The sequence below is a fragment of the Periplaneta americana genome, chromosome 5 (genome assembly GCF_040183065.1).
Source record: "Periplaneta americana isolate PAMFEO1 chromosome 5, P.americana_PAMFEO1_priV1, whole genome shotgun sequence".
Taxonomy (NCBI): Eukaryota; Metazoa; Arthropoda; class Insecta; order Blattodea; family Blattidae; genus Periplaneta; species Periplaneta americana.
Genome location: NC_091121.1, coordinates 40,990,585 through 41,006,331, shown reverse-complemented (window position 1 = coordinate 41,006,331; position 15,747 = coordinate 40,990,585). Strand labels below are relative to the sequence as shown.

General features: G+C 33.5%; 1 protein-coding gene across 6 annotated transcripts in view; it reads right to left on the bottom strand.

The window, feature by feature from the left end:
- The window catches only part of grh (grainy head), a 564,970-nt gene that overhangs the window by 130,521 nt on the left and 418,702 nt on the right, over nt 1–15,747 (bottom strand). For all 6 annotated transcript variants that reach the window (XM_069825497.1, XM_069825500.1, XM_069825496.1 and 3 more), the window contains one exon: nt 13,213–13,307. In XM_069825497.1, the coding sequence (XP_069681598.1) occupies nt 13,213–13,307 (95 nt within the window). The remainder of the gene's footprint in view (nt 1–13,212; nt 13,308–15,747) is intronic.

The following is a 15,747-nucleotide window of genomic DNA, read 5'->3' as shown; positions in this document are numbered from 1 at the left end:
GTTTTATGTCCAAGTCAACTGCCATTATAATATAAGAAAATTAATGGTACAAAATAGAACGATCTGGAACATTTTCTATTTTATTTTACTAGGTTATTTTACGTCGCTTTATCAAAATCTTAGGTTATTTAGCGTCTGAATGAGATAAAGATGATAATGCCGGTAAAATGAGTAAGGTTCAGCAACGAAAGTTGCCCAACATTTGCTCATATTGGGTTGAGGGAAAACCCCGGAAAAAAACCTCAACTAGGTAAGTTGCCCTAACCGGGAATCGAAGCCGGGCCATCTTGTTTCGCGGCCAGACGGGCTAACCGTTACTCCATAGGCGTGGATGATATGCAAAAGAAATAGGAGAAAAAATAAGAGGAAAGAGGTGAAAGATGGAGAAGGAAAAAAAATGAAGGAAGTAAGAAGTAGAGAGGAAGTTTGTAATGTCTGTTTTTCAAACTAAATTTTATTATGAGATATTTTCTAGTCCTCAGTAGGAAAGTAGATGAAGAGTCGATACTAAATAGAAGCGCAAGTTGGAGGCAAGCAGAATCCATTCACGAGCTTGGTCTCGGGCAGTATTTCGATACAGTAATTGTGCACCAGCCTATCAAAATTCTAAACAAAAACTTCATAATATCTGTTGCTGATAACCAAAGGAATGAGATGTTGGCAAAGTTTAAATTGGCCATGATTCGCACTTGTTATTTCGCCTCCAATAAGCACTTCATTATTCCGGAGTCAAGAGAAGGCGGGATTCTCACAGTGGTGCACTACACACATAATAGGTTTCCTGTCTTCACTCGGTTCGTGGTGGCCCCTGAGTTGTAAGTTGCTGAGAATTACATTACCTCCGCCCACCCACTGGCAAATGAATCGAATTAAAAACTACTCAAATTGCAGGACCTCAGTGAAAGAACGGACTATGAGACAGTGCTATGCACTACAATTTTAGTGCAGTGCAGTCATACAATTCGGTGACCCGTGTCGGACTTCAAATTGCATTTCTATTCGCTAAAACTGTCTCCAGTTATGGAATGGACAATATATACAAAATTCACACGCAAATGAAATTAAATTAGATTAATGGCATAAGATTCCATGCGGTATTCCACGACAGAAAAATAATATTTTGCAGAGTACAGACATCTGTTTTTAAATATTGTTTGCTAATCAAGACAACGATACGGGTTACATCAGCTGCTTGTCTATGCGGATGACGTGAATATGTTAGGAGAAAATCCACAAACGATTAGGGAAAACACGGGCATTTTACTGGAAGCAAGTAAAGAGATAGGTTTGGAACTAAATCTCGAAAAGACTAAGTATATGACTATGTCTCGTGACGAGAATATTGTACGAAATGGAAATATAAAAATTGGAAATTTATCTTTTGAAGCGGTGGAAAAGTTCAAATATTTTGGAGGAACAGTAACAAATATAAATGATACTTGGGAGGAAATTAAACACAGAATAAATATGGGAAATGCCTGTTATTATTCGGTTGAGAAGCTTTTATCATCCAGTCTGCTGTCAAAAAATCTGAAAGTTAGAATTTATAAAACAGTTATATTACCGGTTGTTCTTTATGGTTGTGAAACTTGGACTCTCACTTTGAGAGAGGAACATAGGTTAAGGGTGTTTGAGAATAAGGTGCTTAGGAAAATATTTGGGGCTAAGAGGGATGAAGTTACAGGAAAATGGAGAAAGTTACACAATGCAGAACTGCACGCATTGTATTCTTCACCTGACATAATTAGGAACATTAAATCCAGATGTTTGAGATGGGCAGGGCATGTAGAACGTATGGGCGAATCCAGAAATGCATATAGAGTGTTAGTTGGGAGGCCGGAGGGAAAAAGACCTTTAGGGAGGCCGAGACGTAGATGGGAGGATGATATTAAAATGGATTTGAGGGAGTTGGGATATGATGATAGAGAATGGATTAATCTTGCTCAGGATAGGGACCAATGGCGGGCTTATGTGAGGGCGGCAATGAACCTCCGTGTTCCTTAAAAGCAGTAAGTAAGTAAGTAAGTAAGTAAGTAAGTAAGTAAGTAAGTAAGTAAGTAAGTAAGTAAGTAAGTAAGTAAGTAATCAAGACAAAGATAGGTTATTATTTTATTATTTGGAAATTTATCTTTTGAAAAAGTGGATACATTCAAATATCTTGGAACAACAGTAACAAATATAAATGACACTCGAGAGGAAATTAAACGCAGAATAAGTATAGGAAATGCCAGCTATCATTCGATTGAAAAGCTTTTCTCATCTCATCTGCTGTCAAAAAAAATCTGAATGTCAGAATTTAAAAAACAGTTATATTACCGGTTGTTCTGTATGGTTCTGAAACTTGGAATCTCACTTTGAGAGTGGAACAGAGGTTGAGGGTGTTCGAAAATAAGGTTCTTAAGAAAATATCTGGGGCTAAGAGAGATGAAATTACAGGGAAATTGAGATAGTTACACACCGCAGAACTGCACGCATTGCATTCTTCACCTGACATAATTAGAAACATTAAATCCAGACGTTTGAGATGGGCGGATGGATCCAGAAATGCATATAGAGTGTTAGTTGGACGACCTGACAGAAAAAGATCTTTGGGGAGGCCGAGACATAAATGGGAGAATAACATTAAAATGTATATGAGGGAGGTGGGATATGATGGTAGGGATTGGATTAATGTTGCTCAGGATAGGGTCTGATGTGAGGCTTATATGAGGACGGCAATGAACCTCCGGGTTCTTTAAAAGCCATTTGTAAGTAAGTAAGTAGGACCTAAGTAGTGATACAATTCCGTGGCCCATGTCGGACTTCAAATTGCAGTTGTATATGTTAAAACTGTCCCCAGTTATGAAGAAGATAATAATACAAAATCTCCACGCAAGCGGAATTAAATGAGATTAGTGAAGTAAGTTCTATGCCATAAAGATGCGATGCGTCGGCGTTCCAGGGGAGAAGAATAGTATTCTGGAGAATACAGGCGCCAAACTGTCGTCTTTATCATCAGCACTATAGTCAGAAGTTCGTCCAATATTGTCCAACAAGTATCCAGAAAATTTCTCATAAGATGACAAGCCCATGGCCTTCTGTATGTCAGAGATAAGCTGATGAATTCGTTTAAACCAAGGTTAATTAAGTACACATGAAGGCCATGCTGTACATCATCTTAAATTATAATGACTATTATCTTTAACTTTATTTTGGTATGTATAAAAGCTTTTTGACGTTAACGTGTCTAGCTGTCTCACTAACACAGCAATTATAACGACAGCTCTTCATTTCCACTGAGGTTTTCACTCACTGAATAATATACAGTAGGACCAGCACAACTACATGCTTATAATTGGAAAATTCTGTCCAAAGCAATTGTTTTACACTTGTGGAAAACAAGTTTTGAACAAATTCAAATCCTCGGGGTGAAAAGCTTTGTTTTGAACAAGTTTAAAAGAGAAATTTATTTAATAATACGTTTAATACGTTCATGATACCATCGTTGATTAAGTGCAATATATAAATATTTACCGCACCAGTGCAGTGCGGTAATGAATGCCATTACCGTACTCAGTGCGGTAATGATTGTCATTACCATGGTGATATGACGATAGATAAGTATTCATTATCAAACCAACGTGGATAAAATTTAATACATTATTGTTCCCATAGCAACCAGTTTCTTCAAAGACCATAATATCAAACTAACCATCATTACGAATTTTATGTTTTTTTTTTCTTTATTAATTGCTTTATAATGCTGTCATACAAAAAATAACACATGAAACACGTTTATAATGTAAGTAAGGGATTCAAAATACAACAATAGTAATATGCGTTACAAGAGCGGTATGTTGAAGTTTTCATGTTCGAGGAAAAGTTTGAAAAAGCGAAACGTAGTTGAGCTTTTTTAATTTCCGAGAATTGAAAGAAAACATACCGCTCGTGTATCGTACATTATTTTGTGCGAAGATCGTTTATTACATACTGAAAGAGGAATTTCTAATTAGTTGAAATGAAATCTCCATCTTGGTTTGTGTTCAATGACGGCAAATTTGCAAAACAAAAATATCTATCTTCAACATTGTTGCTTTAAAATGTTTTCTGTGTTTACTATACTTCAGCAGGCCGTGATATACGTCTGTCTTTTTTTTCCTCAGTCTATAAATGCGAACTTAAAACAAACGGTAAGGTTATGTAATGATTTATTTTTGATTTTAATATTTTAACAATATTATTTATATAACATATTGCAGTAATAACATCGGCATCTGCAATCTTGTTGATTTTTTCACGGCTTCCTTAATGTTATTTGCATCACGAATGCAGTAACTTTAGTGGAGTTGTAGAGTTTACTTAATTTTTGCAAATATTTAAAAACAATAATTAACAGTGCAATTTAAGTGAAATTGCGGTGGTAAGTTTCCAATTTATAATTATTACTATATTGAACGTCTCTAAAAATAATATGTTAAAAGCCTAAAGCAGTAAAATCAATATGTCACTTAAGCGGTAAGAAGAGGGAAATTGCTATGTGTGTTAGGTTGGGAATACTGAATGTGGAATTTTACACTTTCCGCGGATTGGTTTCGTGCGGAAACCAAGCAAATACGCACGATCTCGCACAAAAGTAACATTTTTTGACGTGTAAACATGATTTTTTATGTACATAATTTTTTTATCTTTTCAAACAATAAAAACCAGAAAAACGGAATTTGACGATTTAACGTAGCTTTTCTAAGGCAGCTTCACTAATTGCATTTCTATGTTAGCCGATACTACATTTTTTTTAGTAGACACATTTTGAAACGAATTCTACCACGTGTTCATTTCATAATAAGTGTTAAATAAATTACGGCACCCTTAATTCTCATTCAAACTGTTTCCTCTATCCTTTACGCCCATCTTACACTGCAAGCCTTCAGCACTTGCCATAAGAAAGCAAGGGGATCGTTGCACTTGTGTGGTCCAAGATAGAAAATAATTTCGCACCGGCCTTACTAGTACTACTGACTCCAACTGAATGGAATGGAGTTTATTTAATTATTACCAATGCAAACTACCGTTCAAATTAATTAATTAATTAATTAATTGTCAAACTAAGACAGGTTCTATGTATACTTGTCGCAATCAGCTTATCATGGCTGCACTAAAATTGAGGTCATTTTTTTCTCTCTGCTTCAGTCAATGAACGTAACAAAAAAGACGGCATCATAATCTGGTTTCCATCTCAACGCCTATCATTTATCTTAATTATTAAAATTATGTGTAGATGTCACTACAAACCACACTATCTCAAGATTAAGGCACACGAACAAGGAAGATGCAGGGAATATACTGTTGTAAGTACAAGATTTCTATCTTCTCCAGTGTTCAACCTGGTGTATAACATTTTTGGTAGTCATATCATATTAAGGAAGACAGTGTAGCGTTTCGTGCACGTATAAAGTGTATGAGAAAATACATCGTCATTGTTTATACATTTTTTTATACGATGTCATTTGAGTTAGTGTATAGCAAAGTCAATCATTTCAAGGACTATGGTTGAAATAAACCTGATACATAGGTGTAACAAATCCACAGAGCAGGGTCAGCTTGGATTGAATTGAAATGAAAGAGGAGGAGAATTGAGAGGACAAATTTAAATGGTACGCAAAACGCGTCCTTGCAAAGGGGTTCGGGGCTGTAAGAAACTAAATATGTGAGCTCCAAGCCTGTTGGCCAGTTGTCTCACTCCGGGTTACGCTGCTCCACTGAAGGAGCTCTAGAAAATTTTGAAGGGGAAAACCGAAAATGGACGTAACCTCTTAGGTACCACATACGCGAGGGGAGGGTCAGCTTGCAAATTCTACCTGCCCCTACATTCCTTGGCCAAACTAGGAGTACCGTATATATCGCATACTTCCTTCCCTCTTTTCTGAAATTTTTGGCCGAAAAATACCGGGAGCGAAATTCGAATATATTTTCTGAAGAGATGTATAAAGTAGTCTTAAGTGTCTATAAACATAAATATAATTTGTTCATTCAATTTCATTATGGATGTTACCTCTAAGTTTCGGATTCGTTTATCTGGTGGGAAATGTGAAGGGTAATGAAGACTGTATAAACAAATAAATATCAAGACGAAAACAATATATAAAATTACTATGACGCCAGAAACTTAAAAAAAAAATGTAGGACTACTTAGGTATTTCAAATAAAAAATGTTAAATTCAGCTCAGGCATAGTTAAATAGAAGATAAAAACATAACATTATGATTTAATATAAAGACATAAGTGGTTACAAGTAGGTCTTTATAGAGTTCTCAAAATGAGTATTATTACAAACAACAAAAAGAGAATACAAACTAAACTTTAATGGATATTAATTCCATAGCTTGTTCGTGAGTAAGATACCAGTTGAAAACAATTTAAGTTGAAATGTTGAATCACTTATATAAAATAAAAGAAATCAAACAATCTGATACTTAGAAACTGGCACAAGAGAACTAACGGGAATATTCATTTGTGCAATTTTACAACTAAAAATTTCCAGCAATATTGTGCCCAACTAACGGGAATATTCATTTGTGCAATTTTACAACTAAAAATTTCCAGCAATATTGTGCCCAATCGCTAGCAGATAACCGACAACATCGCCACTATTCTTATAATTCTCATAGCGTTCCACAATCCTAGAAATTCTGGCATCTGTATTGAGATACTTTCTCTTCTTCTTGGTGGGTGAGAAGCCAGACTGCAATCTCTCGATGTCTCGATCAATTTTATTACTCCTACCTCATTCTGTAGCTGTTGAAGAACATGAAAAAATGAAGGTTGTGGTTTTCCCATCAAGGTATTAATAACTCTATACCATGCTTTGCAAGTATTAATTGTTCTCGGTAAATTGTGAAGAGTACATTGATAACAATTCCAGATATATGGAGGGAAAACTGATTGTTGGTGTCCTCTACCGCGTCTACGACCTCTGATATAGTTATCTTCAACATAGTTAAGGATTACAGACAATAAATCACCTACATGTTCTATCAGCAGAAAAAAAACTTCTCAAATATCGTCCTCTGAAACGAAAGTCAATGTCAATAAGGTGTGGAACTGTGTTCTTAGTTGTTCATTTTCTTCCCTGCGATATTCTTAGATAGTCCTTTTAACTGTATGCAAGAAGTACTACTGTAAATGTCGAAAATGTAATGTGTGACGATGAGGCCTGTGTCGAAAATGTAATGTGTAACAATGAGGCCTTTGTCGAAAATGGAATGTGTGACAATGAGGCCTTTGTCGAAAATGGAATGTGTGACAATGAGGCCTGTATCGAAAATGTAATGTGTGACAATGAGGCCTGTATCGAAAATGGAATGTGTGACAATGAGGCCTGTATCGAAAATGTAATGTGTGACAATGAGGCCTGTGTCGAAAATGTAATGTGTGACAATGAGGCCTATGTCGAAAATGTAATGTGTGACAATGAGGCCTGTGTCGAAAATGTAATGTGTGACAATGAGGCCTATGTCGAAAATGTAATGTGTGACAATGAGGCCTGTATCGAAAATGTAATGTGTGACAATGAGGCCTGTGTCGAAAATGTTATGTATGACGAAAATTCCGCATGTCAAAAAATGTATGACGAAAACACCGGATCCCATTTTAAATGGTCTTAAACTTAGTTCGATATAGAGTCCACGAATTCACCTTAACTTTAAACGTTTATTTAATTTAAACTAATTTAGTATCACACGCATCCAAAATATAATAGGCCTAATTATATCGAATAAGTCTACTTATCAGTTGTAGATACGATTAATTTTATTGGCTGTATACTTTTAATCCATACTTTAAAATTCTATACGCTGACTAAGTTAAATAGAAGATAAAAACATAACATTATGATTTAATATAAAGACATAAGTGGTTACAAGTAGGTCTTTATAGAGTTCTCAAAATGAATATTATTACAAACAACAAAAAGAGAATACAAACTAAACTTTAATGGATATTAATTCCATAGCTTGTTCGTGAGTAAGATACCAGTTGAAAACAATTTAAGTTGAAATGTTGAATCACTTATATAAAATAAAAGAAATCAAACAATCTGATACTTAGAAACTGGCACAAGAGAACTAACGGGAATATTCATTTTATTACCAAACATGCCTAGAAAACTTGAGAACGAGTTTAATGCTTCAACTGGCTAGAGTCTCTGTGCCATTAACTGGAATAGGTGTAAAGACTGTGTTCTATAATGGCGTGCCCAGGGGATATGATACGTTTGTACTGCCACGGCCTCCTGAAAATTAACCGTAGACTACCTTCTGGCCAAGACTCATTATGCGGACTTGACAGGAAGACGAAAAAGAAGATATTGCCATGGAAACATATACACGCATTCTCAGTTCCAAAGGAGAGAGCAATATTAAGATGTTTCTTTTGAAGGCAAGATACGTCTAGAAAGGAATTCAGATATCTTACTGACTAAAAAGATTTGAAATTAGATGCTATAAAATAGATTTTATATTTTATAGGTGTAATTAGTTACAGTTCATTTAACCCAAATATACTTCAGCTGTTGTGTGACATATTCAAGGAGTATAGAAATAATTTGCCAGCCACTTTTATAGGTTTTATAATATATATGTATGTTTATATACTATACCCTAATAACATTCCATAATATGAAATCTCTGGCTTCAGAGTATGCATATAAATTTCGATCTCTCAAGGACACGTATGTTTGTTCTCATAAAGGAAACGTATTAAACATAAACTAACATTAACACAGAACAAAGTTACATAGGAAATTCTCGAAGGTAATTCATGCACATGTTTTTAAGAATTTTATGATGTTCTTCTGTAATTTTGTAATTCTGAAGTAATTATACAAAGGTTTCAAGAATCATTTTACCTTCAGGGTTTAAAACGTACGATGTAATTACCCTAGCAACGTCTCAACTTGTTCAGATTGTTGGGTAATTTAGGTCAGTTAATGATTATTTGGAGAACATGAGAAAAACTCTATGTTATTTTGAAATTTTATAACCCGACCGAAAGTTTAAGGGAATTCCTATAATGTTTCTTGCGTTAGAAAATGGTGATATCTGTAGAGAAATATGTACACATGAAACAAGAGTTTTAGAGTTATTCCACAGTCTGAAGGGAGAGAAATTAACAACAATTTCTGTTCGGAATATAGTCATTTAGAGGCAAATATGAAGAAAAATCGGTTAGAATTATTTATGATCAAACAAAAATAAATAAATAAGATAAAAGATAAATTCTTTGGTATTTGAAACAAATACTTGTACAGATAATACGAAATTACATAATTTTACACATTTTACTGCATACCGAAATTTTTGGCTAGAATACGCCTTTCCCCGGACCCAGAATGGGCACCCGTTTCGGGATCCATGATCAAACAAAAAATTACATAATTTCAAATGATTACTGTTACAACACTATGAGCCACAGTTTTGCTAATGTTATTACTAGTTAGGCCATGAACCGATGTAAGTTATGCGATCATATCTAATTACGCCACCTCCCCTCGTTACGGACACATGAGGTCGCCAAAGTTGCTTAAAAATTAGCTGCATTGCGAAGCCTCACTTAGTGATATCTCTGCATCGAGAGCAGATACAGACCTGCGCGACCTCTCGTTCGATTTTTAATTGTGAGTTCTGCAATATTCCAGTGATAATGGGCACTTTGAGCGAACCATGCAGAAAAAAGCATTTACAAACATATGTATCTCAACACATTCACGCACAGTATGTTTGGCCACATTTGATTAAAGGGCTATTAAAAAAATTAAATGAAAACATACTGTGGAACTAGGAGGTTAAAATATAATTGCGAACATGAAAACAAAAAAAGGGGATTTTCTTAATATTTCACCATAGTTTCCTCTTAAATAATAAACTGTTCGTTCTATGCTTCTATAAATTCATGTGTTTCTAGTTTAATTTCTTTTAATGACAGCAGTATACCAACATAGCATTGAAAATTATTTGCATACAAATTAACTAACGTCACATATAGAATTACTCTATATATCTTATACGTAATTGCAGTTTAATCATTGTCATAAAATAGGTGACTCCTAACTCCAAAGAAGGAATGACAGGGATACCAAACGAAATGACAAATGTCACGTATGTTCTAGGCATATTTTCCTTGATATATGCTGCTAATAACTAAACTAGTGTATTGATCCTTATGTTGTCCAGATAACAAGTGAATTCCTTTGAACATGTCCAGATAAAATTTATGACACAACGAATTGGAAACCAAATCCTTGGCTGTCACAGGAAATGAGGTGACACATACAAGCATAAATTATTGTAGAAAGATAGTAACCACGCGTGGAAGGAAATTCCGGACATTGCTAATGCAAAAGGAACGTTCGAATTGGTTAGGAAATTTCACATTAGAAAATAAATTTGAATTACGTGAAATATCTAACTCTAGAATTTGATCTTTCCTGTTTTCCTCGCTAGTCCACAACAATGGAGTATTTTAGGGTTAATGTTTTTTATATGTTTCGAAGTATGCATTGTTAAAAATAAATAAATAAATAAATAAATAAATAAATAAATAAATAAATAAATAAATAAATAAATAAATAAATAGATAAATAAATAAATAAATAGATAAATAAATAAATAAATAAATAGATAAATAAATAAATAAATAAATAAATAGATAAATAAATAAATAAATAAATAAATAAATAAATAAATAAATAGACAGACAGACAGACAGATACACAAACAAACAAACAAAACAATAAATAAATAAATAAATAAATAAATAAATAAATAAATAAATAGATAGATAAATAAATAAATAAAGTTGCGCAAATTGGTCTACTTAAATAATAGAATTAACCTAATTTGTGTCAAGAAAAATTGACCCAGAAGAGCTCAAGGACAGTCGTAACAAGAAATGAAATTACAGCTAATTATGGATAAGTAAAAAGTGTTTGAAAATAAACACGCATGCTTTCGTGGTGAAATGTATTTGCTTTGAGATCTGGCAACAGCTTGAGACTAGAATGCATTCTAAAGTATATTTGAAGAGGCTACGCAAACCCGTGTAAAATAAGACTTAAAATATGATAACTGAATTTAAAATATAGCGAATTATATTAATTCGATAGTGGCATTGCCAAAAATAGCTGATTGGACGGGAAAAGACCACCAGGAAGACCACAGAACAAAATAGAATAATGGCCTTATTGGAGATAGATGAATTCGTATAGATTCGAATTAAATCCTAATATTCAGGAATGAGTAAGATGCAAATATTGACTATAATGAAATGAAATGAATTTATATGACTGAAATATAATGTAGTAGCTCTACTTTTTATGATGTTTATGCTCCTTTTTGACAATCTTGTATCTGTATTTATCTGTCCTTTATTGTTTTCATTGCCACTTCTGCATATTCGTGTAACCACGACATTGAAAATGCTACTCAGTAGTACCGTCACGCAGAGCATTGAGGGTAATTAGGTAGCTTTCAATTGTCGAGAGAGAGCCATAATAAAAAAAAAACAAAAGATAAAAAATACGAGAGATGTACAAGAAAAAAAGAGAAGCGTTAATTGTTGTCATAAATCTAACCACACCTCCTTCTTTCTTTATATTCTTTTCCCAACTTTTGCTTCTTTTTTAAACCAAATTGCAGATTTCTCATCTGTAATTAACGCCACATTTCACTGTCTGTCCGATGAAAAAAGACGAGAGACTGTTGTAAAAACAAGAGAAGTTATACACTTGGTTATCATTACCGCATCATAGTGTATCATAGTTTGTGGACTTTTTTTTAATTGCGCTCTAAGACATTGTTAAAACCGTGGTCAACCAATTCAGAATGTTACATATAATATGCCATCATGCTATGCTTTGGTGTAAATGTTAGGCCAATTATATTTCCACCCTAAGTCAAGGTAATCTAAATAATGAGCGTTTACACCACCAACCTCAGCACCTACCACCGACCATCACGGTTGTTACATCTCGCTGTAACATCTGAATCAGCGTTACTATCTACTAATTTGAGGTCCGATTCGAAAATATAATCGACAGTTAAAGCAATCGTTCTTATTTCTTCTGCTGTTAACCAAGGAAAACTTTCTCACAGCAGCTACCACTAAACGCTAGAGGGTAAATGTTTGGATGATCGGTTTCTTCTGTGTGTTATATTACTGAAGGTTCTACGTGGTTGTTTATTCAGATTACTAAAATTTTATGTATAGAGACTAAATATTCCATTCTTCCCATTAGGTTTCAGAAAACATATAGAGGTTAAACATTAAACATCAAAATGTAAATATAATTTTCACCTGCTTGGAATAATTTCACATAAATTTTATAAAAATTGAACAAGCAAAATTACACTGACATTCTTCCAGGCACCGAAGAGAACAATCGAAAGTATTTTTTTTAAACATGTAACGTTTATATTCGATCTGCATTAATAAGAAAAAATGAAAGGATTGTGCAGAAAGGAAATTACACTAGTCATGAAAAATGTTTTACGTCATATGCGATAAACTCAACAATGTGAACGAGTCCATTGCTATACACAAGGGAAGTTCGCATACATAACCTACTTAGAGAGTTTATTATAATCTATGAGGGAGATGAAATAAATAAATAAATAAATATATAAATAAATAAGTAAATAAATAAATAAACAAATAAATAAATAAATATTACAGATGCATAAATACCAATAACAATATTTACAGGATATTCTCATCTTCTTATATATAGCTTACCAGTTACAGCAACTGTTAAATGTCTGATTCAAAAAGAGTTCCTTACTTCTCGTCCTCTATACAGGGTGTAACAAAAAGGTATGTCAAAACTTCAGGGAAATATTTATCACATGTAGAGGAATAAAATATGTTATATAAACATGGGTCCGGAAATGCTACCATTAATCAGACGTAAACACTACTACAGTCAGATTACAAGCTGTTTGCAAACATGCTCTTATTTGGAAGCTCTTGTTTGTAAACTGGGGGAGGAGTAATTGTATAAAATCAGCTTTAACACGGAAATAAAGCATTTCCGAACCCATGTTTATATAACATATTTTCATCCACTACACGTGAGAAATATTTCCCTAAAAGTTTGACATACCTCTTTGTTACACCCTGTATACATCCTGTTTTAATGTATTATTATTACTACCATAAAAACACTATTGAAATTGTACTTACTTTTGCCGTGCTTTCAAGAGGATTCCAATACACAGCGATTGCGTTATGCGCTACTTCTTCGATACACCCGACTAATCCAACGCTGTTTTTTGTATCTAAAAATGAAACATACAAGATCATAAACATAAAAAAAATTCAGTTCTGAAAAAGCGTTATCGATAACAAATAGCATTAAAAATAACTTTCAATTTCAATTTGTTTATTTGAACACCACGTTGCTAGGAATCTGCAAATCAACACTGAAAAAAAAAATAAAACGCTGAACACTACAACAAAGTTGTCTGTTTTGGTCTGTGACTTCTACTTTTCGTTCAAAAAAGAAATTCATACTACAGGAAACACAATCGAATAAAGCTATCGAACAGTTCGATTATTCAAAACTATCGAATTGTTCGATGAGTTGGAAACAATCGAATAAATTAGTTAATTTCACTCTATTAACACTGCGCTATAAAATTCTGAGCATGCGCAGTGAGATCAGCCTCTCAAGCCAATCAGCCACTGCGCAATTTTTTCCATAGGCCAAAAATGACAAAACTATGCGTATCTACTAAACAATAACAAAAAAACGCAAACAACTAGGAACTAAAACAATTTTCTAGTTATAAACATCATGCCTTACCACCAATTAAATTAATTAATTAATAATAAAGAATATTCAGAACAGAAAATATAAAAAATATATATATTTTAATTATATGCATGCTTATATATACGTCACGCCAACTGAAATGCTATTACTTACAAGAAAAACAAATCGTGTGTTAACATTACGTTTCTCACTTACCGCTATAATCCACTGAACAGCTGGACAAAAGAAAAACCCCATTAGTACTTGAAATAATTAGTTTATAATATCTTTTATCGCCGATCCTGTTTATATTATAAAAGCATAATACAGTTACATTATCCATAAATTAGTCATCATTCATCATAATAAAAGGAAGTACTCTAGAACATAGTAATTGAAAGCTATATGTAGAAAAAGAAAAAGAAGAAGAACAGATCCATTATGTGGAGTCAAATGGCTGTTGATTCATTGAGACCCATAAAGAAGTTTAGCTTAAAAGCTTCGGTTACATTTGAAATGAAATGCACCTTAAAATGAGTTTAAGCAAGGGGAGGGACAGAGGTTATTGTTGCGTGCTGCAAGGTGGGGAGATGGATACTATCTTCATTCCGTGTGGGAGAAAAGGTGCTGGAGTAAGGTCAAATATAGGACGTTTAACAAGTCTCTATTCGGATCTGGTTTGAAGACCTATTCAGGCGAGAATTTATAAAATTTTAACAGCTAGATTATCTTCACTATAGCTATTATTATTATTATTATTATTATTATTATTATTATTATTATTATTACTATTATTACTATTATCATCATCACTTTTTCCCTTTTAACGCCTTACTTTTCTGCGACCCTCTGGACTTAATGTTCCTAGGGTATAGTTTAGTATAGCCTGGAGGTAAATTCTCCCTGGTTCTATTATTCCTAGTGATTCTCATGACTGCAACATTTTTGCCATTTTCACAATTTTGTTCGAGTCATTTTTTTCATAATATAGTTTTAGATAGGGTTTTGTTGACGAATATCCGTATTGATCTGCGGATATACTAATTATATTAATTAATATAGCGGTTACTATGCCGATCGTTACATTAGAGGTCTAACTTCGTGCCGACTATACGCCATGGGAGTGTCTGTAAAGATATGTATGTGTCTATATGTAGGTCGCAATAATATCTAAGAATGAACTTTCAAGCTTCAATATAAAAATTGTTTCCTGTCATAGTTTATTGACCGCATTATGTAAATTCAAGAATTAATGTTCGACAGTTGTTATATTTTGGGTATTATTTGTTACAGAATTTACTATATGAAAGGATTTTTTTATATTTTAGTAGGTTATTTTACGACGCTTTATCAACATCTTAGGCTATTTAGCGTCTGAATGAGATGAAGGTGATAATGCCGGTGAAATGAGTCCGGGGTCCAACACCGAAAGTTACCCAGCATTTGCTCATATTGGGTTGAGGAAAAACCTCGGAAAAACCTCAACCAGGTAACTTTCCCTGACCGAGAATCGAACCCGGGCCACCTGGTTTCGTGGCTATACGCACTAACCATTACTCTACAGGTGTGGACATGAAAGGATTTAACAAGTGAAATCAATTATTTTCAAATTCCATATTCCCTGTATGTTTCATAGGAAAATTTTAAATAAAAAGTATATTAAGATAGACTACTAAAAATACATCGAAATGCATTAACAACTATTTTATTTTCTTAATAGATTTAAAGAAATCATTAAATAAAATAATAAAATATTCTGAACTGCAATTTGGTTTATTTAACGTTTTACTTTTGTTTTTCCTACACTCAATTGTTTATTTCTGTTGCATTTAATTTCGAGTACTATGAGGCCCTGGTAAAAATAATACAACATTAAACAATAACACTGTTGATGCATTAGGAAAGACAATATACAGAAAATCCATGCACTCAGTTCCTACTTTACATTGTAGGAAAATATATTG